The sequence below is a fragment of the Rhamphochromis longiceps genome, linkage group LG22 (assembly GCF_057381845.1).
Source record: "Rhamphochromis longiceps isolate RC_006_pf linkage group LG22, R_longiceps_female_GT1.1, whole genome shotgun sequence".
NCBI lineage: Eukaryota > Metazoa > Chordata > Actinopteri > Cichliformes > Cichlidae > Rhamphochromis > Rhamphochromis longiceps.
In genome coordinates this window covers 17,594,780-17,611,916 of record NC_140577.1, presented here as the reverse complement: position 1 = coordinate 17,611,916, position 17,137 = coordinate 17,594,780, and the positions used below count along the sequence as shown (strand labels likewise).

The following is a 17,137-nucleotide window of genomic DNA, read 5'->3' as shown; positions in this document are numbered from 1 at the left end:
TTAATCTGGAAATTACTGCAGGACTCATGCTGGTCTTAAGTCACGTGGTTTATTATCGGTCGCGTTTACGGGTTTTTCTCTTTAACCGAATATATTCACCTGCTTTTACTTTGTCATTTTCAGATAGAAATGTATACAAACAAACACAGTTTCAAGATTAACTGCTTTGTAAGTTTGGCTTGTGCTCCCTTTGGGCTTTTTAATTAAGTGAAAAGAGCAAGGTTTTCCGACAGCGATTCACTGATAACTACATTATGTTTAATTTTGTCATTAATTTCAGTATGTGATGTAGTCTGAACCGTTAACATACAGCAGGACGAGTCCATGCTTTCATATTTATGTCAAATTCTGATCCTACAGTTTGAATGTTGGGGCAGAAATTGAGACTCATCAGACCAGGCAACATTTTTCCACTCTTCTGTTGTCCAATGTTGGTGAGCCTATGTGAACTGTAGCTTCAGTTTCTAAGGACCTTGGAAAGAAAAGCGACTGGACTTCTTAGGTTTCTTGAAGATATTTCGCAGTCAGTTTTAGAAACAAAACTGTGGGAGGAGAAGAAATGTGTAAAAAACAATGTTTACTTTGTTTTTTCTTTACATGGCTGTTCTTTTACAGAGACACTGAGAGTCTGAGTTCTTCCACCTGAAATTGTTCATAGACATTTAAGTGATTCAGTGTTAAACATTATAAAATTCTGTACACATCAGAACAACAAGTAGAATTCTTGCTGGTATGTTCACAAATGAAAAATAATCACTTATTAGATATAATGAATTCACCAAACCATCTATTTGCATATTTTACATGTATCTGCAAGTATTCTGCACCCAAACCACTGGTTCAATGTTCCTAATGTAGTATTAAAACATTAAGCCTCTAGACCAGAGTCAACATGAGACACCAGGGCTTATTTTAAACCGACAGACGCTCCTGAGACAAATGCTCAAACTTACTATTTAGCATATGCACTTTAATACAGAGCCTCTCTACAGACAGACAGGCTAATCCAGCCTTCTAAGAAAAGGTTTCCAAGTTTTTTTTAAAAAAATACACACATTTACATATATTCATACATTGGTATTAACGCCTAGAATTGAGATATATATATATATATATATATATATATATATATATATATATATATATATATATATATATATATATATATATATAGTCACAGACAGTGAATAAATTCATGTATCCATGGGTAAAATCTAAATGTAACATAAGAGATGTTTGTTTGATCTGCCTTTCAGAATCGTTTCTAGTCCTAGTCTGAAGGAGATCAAAGCAAACTTTGTTGTGTGTTTAAACACATGTGGCACCGGACCCCTATGTAACTGCAGGTATGACAGCAGTCACTGGTTGCAAGGGCGGCCCCGAAGAAGACTGTCCAGTCCAGTCTTGTTGATGGTGCCATAGGCCTGCGAATAGCTGCCTAGTTTGGCTCGTGGGTCGCCAGCTGCTGCCACGTTACAGTTAGTCTGAAACACTTTCTTGCTGAACCGCGGTGGTGGCCGGGCCTCATGCACCTGAGTGGTGGAGCGATGGTTCTGCATGAGAAGAAGAAAAAATTAAACCTGGTCAGACACACGTGACAGTGACCAAGTTTCTTTTCTTGCCCCTAAAGCCACCAAGTTTCAAAATAATCGCCATCTATTAAATCCTCAAAAATGTTTTAAAAGTCACTTCATTTTTTTAAAATTGCATCTGTTCTTTCATATAATATTTTACATGGATGTAGTGGACTGACCAGACGTGCTGATGTGATGTAAAGCCCAGAAGACAAGGATGTCTCATCTTTGCGTACTAACGGGTTATTCTGGGTGTGGTTTAGGGACGAGGAAAAGGAATGGTTATGGGCCACGGGGGCTGAGCGACCACGCTGCAGAATCTGGTCCATCGACTAGCAGAAGTAGGGTGAGGAGACAGAGAAAAGTACAAATGGTAAGTACAAAAAGAAACAAGGCTTACATCACTAAAGGAAAACAAAGCTGAAGTGGACTGAGGTCTGACGCTTACTACACCAGCGCTGGTGCCCTCTGTTGGTGATGCAACTGCATTACTGTAGCTGCTCTGTCCCACTGGTTTCCTGCTGGCTGTAGTGGATTGGTAGGAATGAGGAGGACCACCTGGACTCCGAACAAAGACATCTGAATGAAGAAAACAAGAGTTTGAGGCAGTATAAACACAGCTGTTGTACTGTGCTCATTAAATACCTGACTTTCTGATGGCTTAATAATTATGCTTTTCAGGAATTTTCAAACCCCACCATTTTTTAAACAAAAAGACAGGTTTCATATTTTACACCAAAAAAATAAACTCTCATACTTGGGGCATGTGTGATGGGGTTATATGTAAGTTTTCCTATGCCAGGGCCAGCTAGAGGGCTCGTCTTCTCTGCTGCAGGTGGGGTGGATGCATTCACCGCCTCGGTTTTGCCAACTCCTGTACATGGAGGCGCATGGGTCGTCTCGTCAGTTTTTTCAGGTTTTGGTTTTCTTTCATCATCACCATCTCTGATGCTGTTTGCAGCCACTTGGCTCTTCACTCCTTTATCACACTTCACACTGGGCTTCTCACTGCTGCTGACACAGCTTCCTTCCTTTGGCTGGATCAACCTCAACATCCCTTGGTTAGTTCTCCTCTCCAGTATCATCTGCAGGTTAAAAAAAGATACAGACTCTAGCATTTTTAACTAGTTTGATTAACTTCCAGTTGTCTCATTTGTATAGAAAATTCAGAGACCATGAATGTTCAAGCATGATCACACAGGTATTGTTTTAAAGCTACCTTGTGTGTCCAATGAAGCACTGAAAAGCCACCTTTTGTTTTTAAACTGTGGAACAGTCTGCCTTTTGTTATCAAATGATGACTTCTTGAAAGAGATAAGCACAGTGAACCCAATTCAACGCATTCTTTATAATGACCAGCAGAGACCGGAACATTGGAATAATTGTATAATTGCAGTAGATGTATTGAATTATACTGAAACTGAAGTAAAGCCAAGGGCAGGGATAGCTCAGTAGGTAAAGTGGTCGCCCCATGATCGGAAGGTCGGCGGTTCGAATCCACTTAACGGCTACCCTGACGTACCCCTGAGCAAGGTACCGTCCCTACACACTGCTCCCCGGGCGCCTGCTTAGTGGGCTGCCCACTGCTTCACTGAGTGAATGGGTCAAATGCAGAGAAAAACAAGTAATTTCCCCATGGGGATCAATAAAGTATCCATTATTATTATTATGTTTCAGAAGTTGCCTTGGAATCTTTCGGTTTTCAAAATCTCTTCAGCATTAAAGTAATGCAGTGAAAACAAATATGGATTAAAACAGCTCTTGTATTGCTGCCACAGTGTAACTCAGGTTAATGCAGTAACCTGAACCTGACCATCACAGAGGTTGAGGCAGCACTCCTTTGAAAGTGTTTTTCTGTGACGCGTTCAAAACTGTCAAAAGTCCGTTTATTAAAGTGAGCAGATTCGAGCTTTGAGAGCAGAGTTACCCCTGAGAGCATGAACCTGCTGCATCGCTCACACACCAGAAACTCTCCTGTGTGTGAAGGCTTCGTTGTGCTGTTGAATTTACATGTGAGTAAATTCATCTTGCAAGTGGCAATGAACACCTCCGCTCGCGAAAGTAAATTATTTCCTCCTGATTACATTTTTTTTACTGCACGCAGCTTTTGACATAAATATAATTCCATAGTTGTGTCTTACGGCCTAACCATGAATAAGATCTCCAAATTCAATGTGCCACAAAGTCCTCTGTACATTTCATCAGCTGCATTTGTTTACATGCAGCAATGTTAATATGTATCATGCCTGCTTTATAAATAAATATAATACAACTCATGATCCGACTGAAAATGCTCAGCTTGAGGATTTCGCTTGGGACTAAATTCACTAATTGTGTGATGGCACAGTAACTATGTCCATCTTTTATATACAGTCTATGTCTTAATATTTAGAAAAGCAAGCTGAAAGCCCTAAATTCTTAATTTGGAACAACGTTACAGCACATTCTTATGCTGTGAGGGATTTCATTTGTTCTTGACTCATTTTTTGAAATGTATTTCTAAATTTTGAAACTGTATTGTTTTCTTACATTTGCTTCTTTCGGTCTTGCTATGTGAAGCAGGCAGAGTTGCATGTTTGTGTGAAGGGTCCTACAGCCTACAGAGCTTTTTCAGTAGTTTTTTGTAGTATACCTCAAAGTAATCTGATGTACTCAGTACTCAAACTCAGTTATAAGTCACACTGTACCTCATATAGTTTGTTGCGGTATTGAACCACAGATAGCTGGATGTCATCATCCACTGGCAGCACTACGTCGTAGTTCAGTGTTGGCTCTTTGGCTGGATTGTGAAATCTTCAGAAATGGATAGCACACTTATAAACATATGACAGCACACATGAACATATAATGACAGTAAAATCATAAAAACCATTTACAGATTACAGATTTACCACAAGGGGAATAACACACAAATCTATTCAATCTGACCAACTGAGCAACAAGAAAACAGAATAAAATTTGACCACAGCTCCTAATCCAGGGGCCAGTCTGATCCTTAATACCTGGCTAAGTATGGGTGTTGGAGGGCTTGCTCTGCAGTTAGCCGCTTGTCTGGGTTGAAAACCAAGAAACCCTTCAACAGGTCGAGAGCATCGGGAGGCACAGAAGGCTGAAGAAGATCCTCCAAAGGCACCTGTGGTCTGGTGAAGGATGAACAGATGAAGAAGAAGAATTAACAGGGGTTTATTATAGTGATCTGTCTTTCAGTTTCTGTGGCCTATTTCACCTGCTGTTGCTCAGTTTACTGTTCTGCTGCATCAGTACTTCTGCTCCTTAAGTATTTAATCAGCCTTGCTTCCACTTGTAAGCTCTAATTCTAGTTTTTATGCTGAAGTGGAGGAAATTTGTTAACCTAGCTCTGTGTTAAGAGTGACAAGGTCAGCTGAGGCCACGCATTAACTGTACACACTGTGTACTCACATAAAAATAAAGGGCAAAAAACGCGGGGTTAGTATTTAAGATTACCAGATTCAAACAGACATTTGATGAATAATTTTATGATTTTCACAACATAAATTGCAAACATAAAATATTGTCTTACTTTAGTAACATTCTCTGTATGACAGAGGATCCATATTCTGACTTGATTGCGAGAATATCTGAAAATTAAGGCATATTTAATCAATCCAAAGTAAAAGTAAAATGTCAAGCAGTTAAATACATTTAATCTGGACTTTTGTGAAGCCACCTTCTGGGCTGGGATGTGGAATGGCACTCATGATCTTCTCTATTTGGTTGATGGTGGATGTCCCAGGGAACAGGGCTTTTCCCAGCAGCATCTCTCCCAGGATACAGCCGAGACTCCACATGTCCACGCCTTTAGTGTACCTTTGGAAAATACGCTGATTATTCAGAAGCACCGCCTAAATTTAACGTTTAGACTCATTTCTGTCAGTGAAAAACAAGCGTTAGCAGCAGACGCTCAACACAATCGGGTACCTTGTGGATCCCAGCAGGATCTCGGGAGCTCGATACCACCGTGTGGCCACGTACTCCGTCAGTGTAGGATTCCCACTGTCCTCTTGGATCTGGTTGAGCGATCTGGCCAAGCCGAAGTCACACAGCTTGACAACACAGTCAGAGTCCAAGAGCACATTGGACGGCTGTGGGAAACAGACAAGAAAAAACATTCTTACCAAAGAGAATTTTCTCAGGTTTCCAGTGCTTGCTTAAAAGATGAAAATGTGAATATGAATGTTCAGTGAGCAGAAAATGTGGGATGAAAAACTATTTTGTGATGCCAAGGACCATTTTGTGAGGTCAACTCAGCAGAGTTTACTGCACAAACCTGCATAGGATAAGGAAATGCCACAGTTTTACACAGGCCACAAAGAAAAAATAATTAGAACATTAACATGTGACAAGAGCAAAAGTGCACTGTACATGCATGATACAGGCATTCATTTGGGATTTTTCTAATCCAAATAAGAGCATGCTTCTCACATTCTCACATCTGTTCCATCTGCTGTACCTTTTGGTCCCGGTGGATAACATTTCCTGAATGCAGGTATTTCGTGGCTTTGAGGAGCTGGTACATCACGTAACGTTTATGGATGTCTTTCAGTAGGGTGCCTTTCTTTATCACTGCATGCAGGTCAGTATCTGGTACAAAAGCAGAAACAGGAAAAAACCTGTTATGGGTGTTTATGTAATGATCCAATTCTAAATAATCATTAGTTATAAAGATAACCATCTACGGTGTTGTTGAACATACAAATCCTCTATGAAATCACACACGCTAATTTTAATGCAACGGCATGGCTGAAATCAAATGAAATGTAAGCAGTGGGAGTCTGCACTGTAATGCTGCAGTACTGTCAAGGATTAGACTGCATAGACAGGGAGGGCAGTCTGTGGACTCAGCAGTAAGACAGCACAGCCGGCCAAGAGAAGCAGAAGCCCACACACACACACACCTTTTCAGTGCCAGGTTAAGCTACTAAGAGCCCCCGGGGCCTTCCTCATGCTGCTGTGTTACAAGTTCAGATGATGAGCTGGGCTTTACACTCACCCATATATTCAAAGATGAGGTAAATGTCTTTATCGTTCTGTGCTCTGATGACATTTAGAAGCTTAACGATGTTGGGGTGGCCTCCAAACTCCTGCACACAAAAAGAAAAGGTAAACATGCTTACTCTCAAACACAAAACTCACACTCTGGCTACTGTTTGACCAGTAATAACTGGCAATGGTTTTGTGACAAGGTTGTGCAAACAGCAGGGGAAGGTCACATGAAGGTAGGTCAGCAGATAAGGAGGGAAACATTTATGTGATTTATAAAAACAACATGGAAAAACACATTCCCTGTTTACTTATTTTGATATTTCAAAAAGAATTCACAAGGATTCTTAAGAATATTATATATATGCAACAGTTTTGTGGAGTACTAACAGACTGAACATGTCACTGGTCGAGTTGTAGAATATTATTAAATTCAACTAAAGGTAATTTACATGTAGAGAGATCCAGTACAGTCGGTGAGACTGAGACTGACATTATCGTTGTTTCAGTCTTCATAAATGGAACTAAAAGACATGACAGTGATTTGGAAAAGTGTTAAGATTATTTGACAGGAACATAATAAATACTTTGGTTACCTGGAGGAACATGATTTCTCTGAACGTTCGCTGTAAAAAGAAAAAAGAAGACACTGAGGTCATGATCAGGAAATATGCAGCTGTAAATCAGGTGCACACAAGCCACCTGTCCTATGCAAACACTTACTAAACTTGTCTTTAAACAGATAAAGGAGGAAATTAATACCATGTAATACCCAGGATGAGATACAAGCAAAATGTAAGAAGTGGCATGACAATCGTGAAGCAAGTAGAGCTGCTTCTACTTTTGCTTTAACAATTTATTCAAATGATTGCTTTTCAGTCAAAATGAAGTGGACATTTGAAAGACTGCAAGCAGGAAATGCTTAATTTCAAGTACTTAAAAAGAAAATTATGGAAAAATAAGAAGCCGCTTTTAGGCCCAAGGGGTCATGCTGACAGAGTTCTTTCATTTGTTACAGCAGCATTTTTTTTATTGTGTCCTGAAAACGAGATTATTGAAATTCCACTTCTTTTTCTTATATTAACATATCTCGGGGATTAAATGTGTAGCTACACTTCTTACACGCACAAAAAGGGGAGTCTCACTGTTTAGGCCACTCAGGATCAAAGTGAGCTGTATCTGGCCCATGGTGTAAAATGAACTTGACATCCCTGCTTTAGAACAACAGCATTGTTCCACTTACTGCAGATCACATGGTACACACCTGGGCATCTGTCCTGTTTCTGAAGGCATCAAAGATCTTTTTCACAGCCACAATCTCGCCAGTCTGTCTGTCAACTGCTTTCCAGACAATGCCGTAGGCCTGAGGCAAACACAAAACGCAAGTAACACGTCACCAGGATGCTTCTTGTACCTACAGGATTGGGCTTATATCCTGTGCAAGATTTTAACTATAAAAATCAAAATATGAGAATACTGGCATCTGAGTTCAGTTAGGACCACTGTAAGTCAAAATGATAACTTATTCCTGCAGATTTAAGTAACTATAAATTATTCCCATCTGCACTGTGGACTTGCTCTCCCCACAGCTCCATGTGCATACATGGAAAATAAAAGACGGAAAGAGCATCAGCAAGAACCCAGCAAAGAAGAAAGATTCTGAGTGGATGTGGTTTGGAAAGCAGTTTGCAGATGTGCAGCTATAGTGGGCAGGGTAATGCAGCTTTACTGCCCTTATGAGTCTTACCAGTAGGATACAGCGAACTAACCCTGCCTGACATCATACATTTAAGTAGTTCTTCTACCAGCAGCTAATCCTATATTCATTAATAATTTTGATTTTTGCATGTATTTAAAACCAGCTAATATGCTGTTTATGTAGAGTCACAAACTGTGTATTATTCCTGCTGGACTAATCTTCACTCCATCAAGAATACAAATCCACTATATGCACCATGTAAAAAAAACTCTTGATCTCTATATTGAATAAAACATGGATGACATGAGCTCTTTGACTTCAGTGATAGCAGGGTGTGAGCAGCGTAGTGAAGCCAAGCATAACAGAGGCAGCAGTGAGGCAGGAGATTATAATACACTCTAATGATACGTGGAGGAAAGAGCACTGGGGATGTGTTTTCTTTTTTCTTCTTCTTCTTCTTCTTTTTTTAATCAAACAGCTGCAGAAAAACAGACCTATATAATACACTGACATTTTTTAAACCTGGTATTTGAAGTTATATTTAAAATAAAATAAAATACATCCACATTATGATTTTTGAATGCATCTGAAGTCATCTGATCAGAGCTGTTCAGCATCACAGTGCAGGTGTAGGATGCTGCCTAGGTGCAACAGGTTGAACAGCTGTGGGTAACATGAGTCAAAGCCACCCTCAGCATGTCCAGCCAGTTATGTGGTTTCTACGTGGCAGCTATCAGCTGGCTATTTAGAAGCAGAGCAACAACTTGATAATCTCCTGGGGCAAACGGTGGAAAGAAACCGGGCTGTTTTTAGAACTGTGGAAACTACTGGAGACAAAGAAAAACAAAAACAAAAGGGATCTGGACTCTAAAGAGAACAAGTGTCCTCACACACCAGCTGATCTGCAAAGAAAGAGTTTATTTTCTTGCTGCCAAAGTAAATAAACCTCTTGCTTAAAACACTGGTATCCACTGAGAACTGTAAGTCTGGAGAATTTCAGGAATTTAAAGGCTTAAGTGCAGAGGAAACTTTAACTGAATTACTGCACATGAAGGCAGAAGAGTTAGAGACTGCAAAAGAAAAAGAAGACTGCAGTGAAACTGGTTTTTTTTCCGGTTTGCTCAAACAGCAACTTGGAGTTTCGTTAGTAACTGTACAGCCTGAGCAAACAAGTTCATTTCCACTAAATTAAAAAGAGAGAAAAAGTTGCTCACCCCTTTTCCAAGTCTCTTCTTGATGTCATACTTCAGAGAAATGTGCTCTTCCACATCGGAGATGTTTGCTGATTCATATTTTTTGCTCATTTTTTCCATTCACTTCGTGCTCGTGCTCATTCAGTAATCATCACCAGGCTCTTTGATCACTCCTGGAAGAGATCAGGAGACTCTGAAAGCTGGCAGTCTGGTGGCGATGGCCGAATGAATCAGGAGTGCATCGTGCAATATTTCCATAACAATCAATAATTGGAAAGAATCTTACGTTAACAGGCGGATCTCTCTGCAGTGCAGGATCTTGGATCTCACCTGGCAACCCTCATGCGACCATATGAGTCATACCCCGCGTCACTTATCAGTCGAGAGGCGGAACAGTTTTTACCTCCATTTAGCGCCTGAAAATTACACCTGATTCAGCCTGTGCTGTGCAGTATCTCTTGTTATTTATCAAGGTGAGCTCCCACTGCTCTCTGCCTCTACTCTCAAAGGTCCTGCAGGAAACACACGGGCCAGTTTTGTCTTTATTTGTTGTCCTGACAACGAATACGCTACTGCTCGCAGGTCTTAAAGTGACCGCCGCACATGCGCCGCCCGCATCGCTGCTGTAAATGTGCTGTGAGATAATCAAATTGTGCAATAGATTACCAATTACCAAAACCAACAGCGATACTTTTAACGGCAGCTTATGTAGGGGAGAACAGGGCCTCACAATTTATGAGATGACTGAGTCATTTATTGCCATTGAGTTCCCCGACCAGGCCGATGCGGTGAAAGAGCTGAACCACCAGACACTGTAAAAGCATGGTTCTCACTTTGCAGGATGATTAGTTAACACAACAAAGCACACCTTTAGGCTTTTCATGTATTTTGACCTTAAATGTGTCTTTCTCTAAGGCACTTTGGTTCCACTTCTGTTTTTTAAATGTGCAGGTGACCCTGAATCCACCCTCATTATGATGGAATCAGGCATCACCAACGTGTTTATATACCACTCTTCATTTAATTCTGGGTTATTATTCATCTCTGGCTCTGCATGTCTTTGCCTGTCTCCCGCCCCTCACCCCCAACCCGTGACGGTAGATCGTTGCCCTTCCCTTAGCCTGGTTCTGCCACAAGGTTCTTCTTGATGGAAGGGAGTTTTTCCTTCCCATTGTTGCTAAAGAGCTTGCTCATCGGGGTCGTATATTATTGGAGCTTTATATTAAGCACCTTGAGGCAACCGTTGTTGTGATTTGGTGCAATATAAATAACATTTAATTGAAAAAAAAAAAAAAAACATCAGCAGAACCCGGCACAGAATATAACAGATTAAATGAGAGACAGGATGTGGAGAGGAGTTTGCAGATGTGCATCTACAGTGGCAGGCTAAAATAGCAACTTAAATAGCACTGCCTATATTATTCTCACCTGTTGGATACAGAGAAGCTGATCTGCAGTTGAGCCTGACTTCATGGCCTGTCTGAACTACACTGCCTGGCTGCCTACCCCTCCCTGAGTCTTGTTCTGTCAGAGGTTTCTTCGTGTTAAAAGGGAGTTTTTCCTTGGTGACAAGGACAGTATACTGGTCATTTAGATCTGAAATGACCAGCGGTAGCTGTAGCAATCACTCATTTCTATGCTGCCACCCTTTATAGTTAGGACCTGGAGCTCCTAAACAGCTGATAATTCTGGAACACAAATTGGACAAAGATTCTCACATCATGGAGGTGGAGCAGGAGTTCCAGGCTTTTCTGTCTGACCACGATACCACTGTGGTCCTCACAAACAAGGCCAGACTTCAAAAAGAGACGGGCAGCTCCAGCTCTCCACAGTTAGGTAGAGTGCATTAGACTCTACTGCCACCTGTGGTCTTTACCAAGTGGCGTTTCGTTGCAACTGATGTTGACTTGTTTGAATTTTCTATTTATTTATTTATTTATTTATTGTTTAGATTAAACGTCCTTGAAATTTTTTCATGATCAAAACAAAGTCAGACCACATTAGTTTTGATATTTTTGCACAATAGAGTTCTATTCCTGCACAAATTGGATTCGAGCATTTAAGGTATGAAAATATGTATACACACACACACACACACACACACACACACACACACACACATATATATATATATATATATATATATATATATATATATACACACACACACACACACACAAATTATAGGTATTATTGTCCCTTTAAAAGTTATTCAGCAGTTCTAAGGGACTGGTGGAGATATAATATTTGACATATGACCCATCTGAATGACTTCCAGCAAGTCTGAAGCAGAAATATTGTTTCAGTGACAAGATATAGTCCACAATCACTTTTTGGCAGGTCGAAAATGGCATATTATGGGTATTAATGTTCTTTTAAAAGTTATTCAGCAGTTCTTGGAGAGTGTTTGGGATATAATATGTCACATGTAACCCTTCTGGATGATATCCAACAATTTTGAAGCAGAAACATTGTTTCAGTGACAAGATATAGGTGGCAATCACTTTTTGGCAGGCTGAAAATTGCATATTGTCAGTTTTATTGTTCCCTTAATGGTAATTTAGCCGTTCTGAGGGATTGTTTGAGATGTAATATTTGACATATAACCCTTCTGAATGACATCCACCAAGTTTGAAGCAGAAATAGTATCTCAGTGACGAGTTATGCCACAATCACTTTTTGGTAGCGCTAAAATGCCATGTTCTCAGTCGTTATTCTGAACAAACAAGAAAGAGTCATGGTGATACTGGCACAAACGGTCTTTATTGTTTTAACTACTATTCGACAGTCTTATAACAAATATGAACAACGAGAGTAGACATACTAAACCTGTAGGCATTAATTATTCCATCGTGATGCGTGTAGTCATTCGTGACTGCGCTACACACCGAAAGCAACGTTCTGAAAAGCGTCATAATTCAGTTACAAGAAACGTTGAAGTTTCATAAATGCATACCTTTGCCTAATAACAAAGGCATAAATGTGTTTGTTTGCCCCCCCCGCCCGTTATATCAGTTGCACGGAAGTAGCTGGCAACGCAAGTAATCCGGGCGCTACAGCTTTAAGCAGCTGCGCGCGCTCCCGCGGACGGCAATCAGTTTCTGGCAGACAATCACTTTTTGGCACAACACCGGCACGCCGTTCGTTTTCAATGTTTTGAAGCAGGGCTTGCAAAGCGTTTTCTAAAGGCTGTAGGGGGTCGATCGGTGGGGCTATATGATCAACGTCTCTGTTCAATTCTGCCACGGCTTCCAACAAAGCGTCAGGAATGCTGCGTTCTTCCGACATGATTTTCTTTATTTCTTAATTCACAGACTTTTACATGTGTATGCTTTTACTTTGCATCCCTTTACTTTACAGATCATTGTGTCGATATATTGATGCATATGCACAGACTGTTATGGCGTACATGAAAGCGAGGTCTCCAAGGATTCTCTTCTTATGATGTAGCCGTCGACCTGTAAGAAAAGACAGACAGAATGTATTTTTAAAACATACATTTTTTATAGAGCGGAGAAGTTTATTAATACAACATAATTATTTATTAGGGTCGATTCATCCCCCGTCAATTACCTCTCAGTCTCCTGAGAGGAGGAGGAGCTCTGAACGGTTCCTCCTCCGCCTGATTTTCTGTATCGGTCTCTGTCGAGAAATAAAACAGAAGAGAGAAAAGTTTTAAGAAAACAAATTGTGTCTCTCCTCCTTCCTATTTTTGAGAATGAAAAACTTTTATTTACCTCGCTCCTCCGTCCGATTGTCTGTAGCGGGGGTTTGAATAGGTATATTCTCAATCTCGGCTGTCGAGAAATAAAACAAAAAGAAAAAGATTTTTTTTAAAAAACAACTTTCTAGCACACTTTATACCACTCCAAGTCGGGAGGGGCGGTATAGCATACTCGGCTTTTCGAATACGTTATTTTGTAGAAAAATTGATTACCTTCGGTTTTAAAACTTATTTCTCCGCAGTTCTCCTGGTATGCGGAGACGAAAATAACGTCGTCTTCTTGTTCTTCTTTTCGCTGCGGCGGCGGCGGAGGTTCTGCGGGGAGGATGGCGTCTAAATCGCCTCGGAAAACGGCCGGATTTATGCTGCTACTCACCGCGCTATCGATAGCTTCTGTAAGTAACAGAGTTTCGTTAAAAAAAGTCTATCTAAACTTATTTAAAAAATGATATATACTTATTTAATCGCACCGTAGTCCACTTGCGTGAAATCATTGATGTAGAAATCAAAAAGAAAGTAATCAAATTATTGACATCTCTGTTGATATATAATTTAAAGTCGTAAAGAAAAAAAGACTTACCGGGGTGAGGTACGAATACTTCTGGCGAGATGGCCCTGGCGCTCTGATCGGCGGTGTTGTTTGAACGGAATGCTGACATAATATTCTCGGATGCTTCCTCGCGATTGGTAGAACTGTCACAGTAGGGTTTGAGCAGATAACGGCTCTTTTAACTCCCCTCTCTCATTTTATCCTCGTCTAGCGAGGCATCTGTTTTTTCGCTGCATCTGTATTGTCAGTTAGAGAGGGGGGTTTTTTCTTCTCATCCTTCGGGTCTCTGTTTTGTGTGTGTGTGTGTGTGTGTGTGTGTGTGTGTGTGTGTGTGTGTGTGTGTGTGCGTGCAGTCGGGAGAGTTGGGGTGTCCAATTTCCTTTTTTGGGAGGGCTGTCTGTTTTCCACATTCTGCAACTGTAAAATACGACTTAGAGGCGGATATTTGTTTTACTTTATGGGCAACAGTTGTTCTTGCTCGCCTCCTGTTGACAAAACTGACCTCATGGTTTAAACTCGACTCTGAGAAAAAAAAACTCTTTCCCACAGAGGGGGGTGCTTTAATAAACTTTTTCGAATATGAGCTTTTTTTTCCCACTAAGGCTTATTTTATGGGGAGATGTACGAAATTATTTACCGGGTTACAAGCAATGATAATATCGGCTGTTGACTCCTCAGCGTCATCATTTTCATTTTCTGTCTATTGAGAAAACCCATTGTAAAAGTAATGAAGAAAAAAACTCTACCGCTGTCTCATTCCTCCTTGACCCGCGGTGTGTGTGTGTGTGTGTGAGAGAGAGAGAGAAACAAGATCGCCTGTCACGGCAATTATGGTTTGTTTTTCAGTCCCTTGTAAAAGGGACTCTCAAAAGGAAAAGTAGTATTCAAAGAAAAGTATTCACTAAGGAATATTTATTCATTTTTACACGGGAGAGAGATAATCCCATACAGTTTATGACAAAATTTAATCCGAAGTGATTGATGGCCCTAATCACGACCTTTTGACCTCCCCCCCCCTCCCCCCCGGAAGTGTGTAATGAGCGTGACGAATCGCATCCGGAGAAGGGGGGGGTGAACCCCGGAAGCGCGCCATCTGTTGTTGGGGAAAAAAAGTTTTTAGAGGGAGGGTCTGCAGCAGGGGAGGAGAATAAAAAGCAGAGAGGAGGAGTCCGTCACAATTTCTAAGTCACAGACACACAGGATGGATTTCCTTCTGCAGCCCAGCAGCGCTCCTGTGTCCGATGAGATCTGCTCTCCCAAAGAAGAAGGCTTTGAATATGACATATTCAAATACAGCATATTTACTATGGAAGGCCTCGATCCGGACCTTATGACCCTACCGGAAATACTCCGGAAGTGTCTAGTCATTTTCAGACCTGATGCGTCATGTTCCCTAAGCACAGCGGTGATGCAGCAGATGATTCTGTGATGTATAGAGAGACAGAGCGGATGTAATTTTACTTTCTTAAGCTGCACCGGCGTTTGTAATGGAAATAAAGAGTGACTTCCTGTAGAGATTTCAATAGTATTTTATTTTCCTATAATACAGACGCTGTAAAAAACCTTTAAGATACATCATAGCTTGTGATGAAAAGAAGAACTTTCTATCCGCTTGTAACCTACAGGCTGCCTATGTGTAAAAAACGAATAAATATCCCTTAGTGAATACTACTTTTCCTTTTGAGAGACTGAAAAACAAACCATAATTGCAGCGACAGGCGATCTTGTTTCTCACACACACACACACACACACACACACACACACACACACACACACACACACACACACCGCGGGTACTTTTACAATGGGTTTTCTCAATAGATAGAAAATGATGACGTTGAGGAGTCAACAGCCGATATTATCATTGCTTGTAACCCGGTAAATAATTTCGTACATCTCCTCCCCTAAAATAAGCCTTAGCGGGAAAAAAAAGCTCATATTCGAATAAGTTTATTAAAGCACCCCCCTCTGTGGGAAAGAGTCAACCATGAGGCGAGTTTTGTCAACAGCAATTGTCCATTTGGTAAAACAAATATCCGTCTCAAAGTCGTATTTTACCGTTGCAGAATGTGGAAAACAGACGGCGTTCGCAAGAAGGCACACACACACACACACACACACACACACACACACACACACACACACACACACACACACACACACCGCGGGCCAAGGAGGAGTTTTTTTCTTCAATACTTTAACAATAAGTTTTCTCAATAGATAGAAAATGATGACGCTGAGGAGTCAACATCCGATATTATCATTGCTTGTAACCCGGTAAATAATTTCGTACATCTCCCCATAAAACAAGTCTTAGTGGAAAAAAGCTCATATTCGAATAAGTTTATTCCCCTCTGTGGGAAAGAGTTTTTTTCTCAGAGTCAACCATGAGGCGAGTTTTGTCAACAGCAAGAACAACTGTTGCCCATAAAGTAAAACAAATATCCGCCTCTAAGTCGTATTTTACCGTTGCAGAATGTGGAAAACAGACAGCCCTCACAGGAGGCACCCAGGGGCCCACCTCACACACCATAGTTAAAATATTTAAATTTCAACTAAATTTGTAGTAATGATCGGATTTCCTCACTTATCTACACCACACTCCTTGTCCTTGATTTCTTATCGTTTCTTATCGTTCCTCTGTCCCTTAATAGAAACCACATATATAGAAACTATCCTCCCTTTCAGTTGTCTTTTGCACTTCCATATCGCAAAGCAGTTACTGTAGGTTATTTTCTGCTTATGCATTAATGTAATTAATTAACTTATTTATCCTTAAGTAAGGTAATGACTTGAGTTCTAATGCTTTTTGTCTCTTGAGTTAGCTGTCAATGTGGGATTTTTTTTCCCCTTTTGTCCAGTTAAAGCTGCCTTTCATTCTTCAACACAGCTTAAACTCTAATAGGTAAGCTTTCTTGTAATTTCTTAGTTCTGCAGTCTTCTTGAAAGACATCCGAGACTCTTCTTTGGATGCTGGCTGCCTTTTGTTTTGTTTTCTGTCAAGATGATCCCACACTGCTTCGATTATCTTGAGGTTCGAACCCTGGAGAGATCAATCCATGACTGATGCGTTGTTTCATCCAGGCATACTTTGACTACATTGGCAGTATGTTTGCGATCATTGTCGTACTGAAAAATGAAGTTGAAGCCAATCAGACACTACGTGGTATTACATGGTCGATCAAAATCTGGTGGAACTTTTCTACATTCATAATTTGATTAATTTGGATAAGCGCTCCAACAACACTGGCTGAAATCCAGCCTCAAAGCACGGTAGAGTATCCACGCTGTGTTAAAGACGGCTATAGACATTCACTGTTGTATCTCTCTTCGGACCTCTTCCATGCATATTTCAAATTTGGATTCATTACTCCATAAGACATATTACAGCTGAT

General features: G+C 40.6%; 2 protein-coding genes across 4 annotated transcripts; both read right to left on the bottom strand.

Moving 5' to 3' along the window:
- Positions 1–590: 590 nt before the first annotated feature.
- mapk15 (mitogen-activated protein kinase 15) lies at positions 591–10,436 on the bottom strand. Of its 2 annotated transcripts, XM_085396664.1 has the most exons (15): positions 9,754–10,436; positions 9,489–9,640; positions 7,840–7,938; positions 7,172–7,201; positions 6,586–6,676; positions 6,046–6,176; positions 5,514–5,677; positions 5,263–5,402; positions 5,116–5,173; positions 4,577–4,714; positions 4,262–4,367; positions 2,332–2,659; positions 2,023–2,153; positions 1,754–1,906; positions 591–1,553 (listed from the first exon to the last, which is right to left on the bottom strand). In XM_085396664.1, exons 2-15 carry the CDS (start codon positions 9,585–9,587, stop codon positions 1,359–1,361), a joined length of 1,863 nt encoding a protein of 620 aa, XP_085252790.1. In that variant the 5' UTR covers positions 9,588–9,640; positions 9,754–10,436; the 3' UTR covers positions 591–1,358. The 2 variants fall into 2 exon arrangements, with proteins under 2 accessions (XP_085252790.1, XP_085252791.1); XM_085396665.1 differs by lacking the exon at positions 9,754–10,436 and having other exon boundaries at positions 9,489–9,747.
- A 2,307-nt stretch (positions 10,437–12,743) lies between these two features.
- Positions 12,744–14,051, bottom strand: LOC146643850 (uncharacterized). Of its 2 annotated transcripts, none has more exons than XM_085396809.1 (5): positions 13,772–14,051; positions 13,405–13,581; positions 13,205–13,264; positions 13,041–13,109; positions 12,744–12,925 (listed from the first exon to the last, which is right to left on the bottom strand). In XM_085396809.1, exons 1-5 carry the CDS (start codon positions 13,848–13,850, stop codon positions 12,822–12,824), a joined length of 489 nt encoding a protein of 162 aa, XP_085252935.1. In that variant the 5' UTR covers positions 13,851–14,051; the 3' UTR covers positions 12,744–12,821. The 2 variants fall into 2 exon arrangements, with proteins under 2 accessions (XP_085252935.1, XP_085252934.1); XM_085396808.1 differs by having other exon boundaries at positions 13,405–13,584; positions 13,772–14,045.
- Between the last annotated feature and the right edge of the window lie 3,086 nt (positions 14,052–17,137).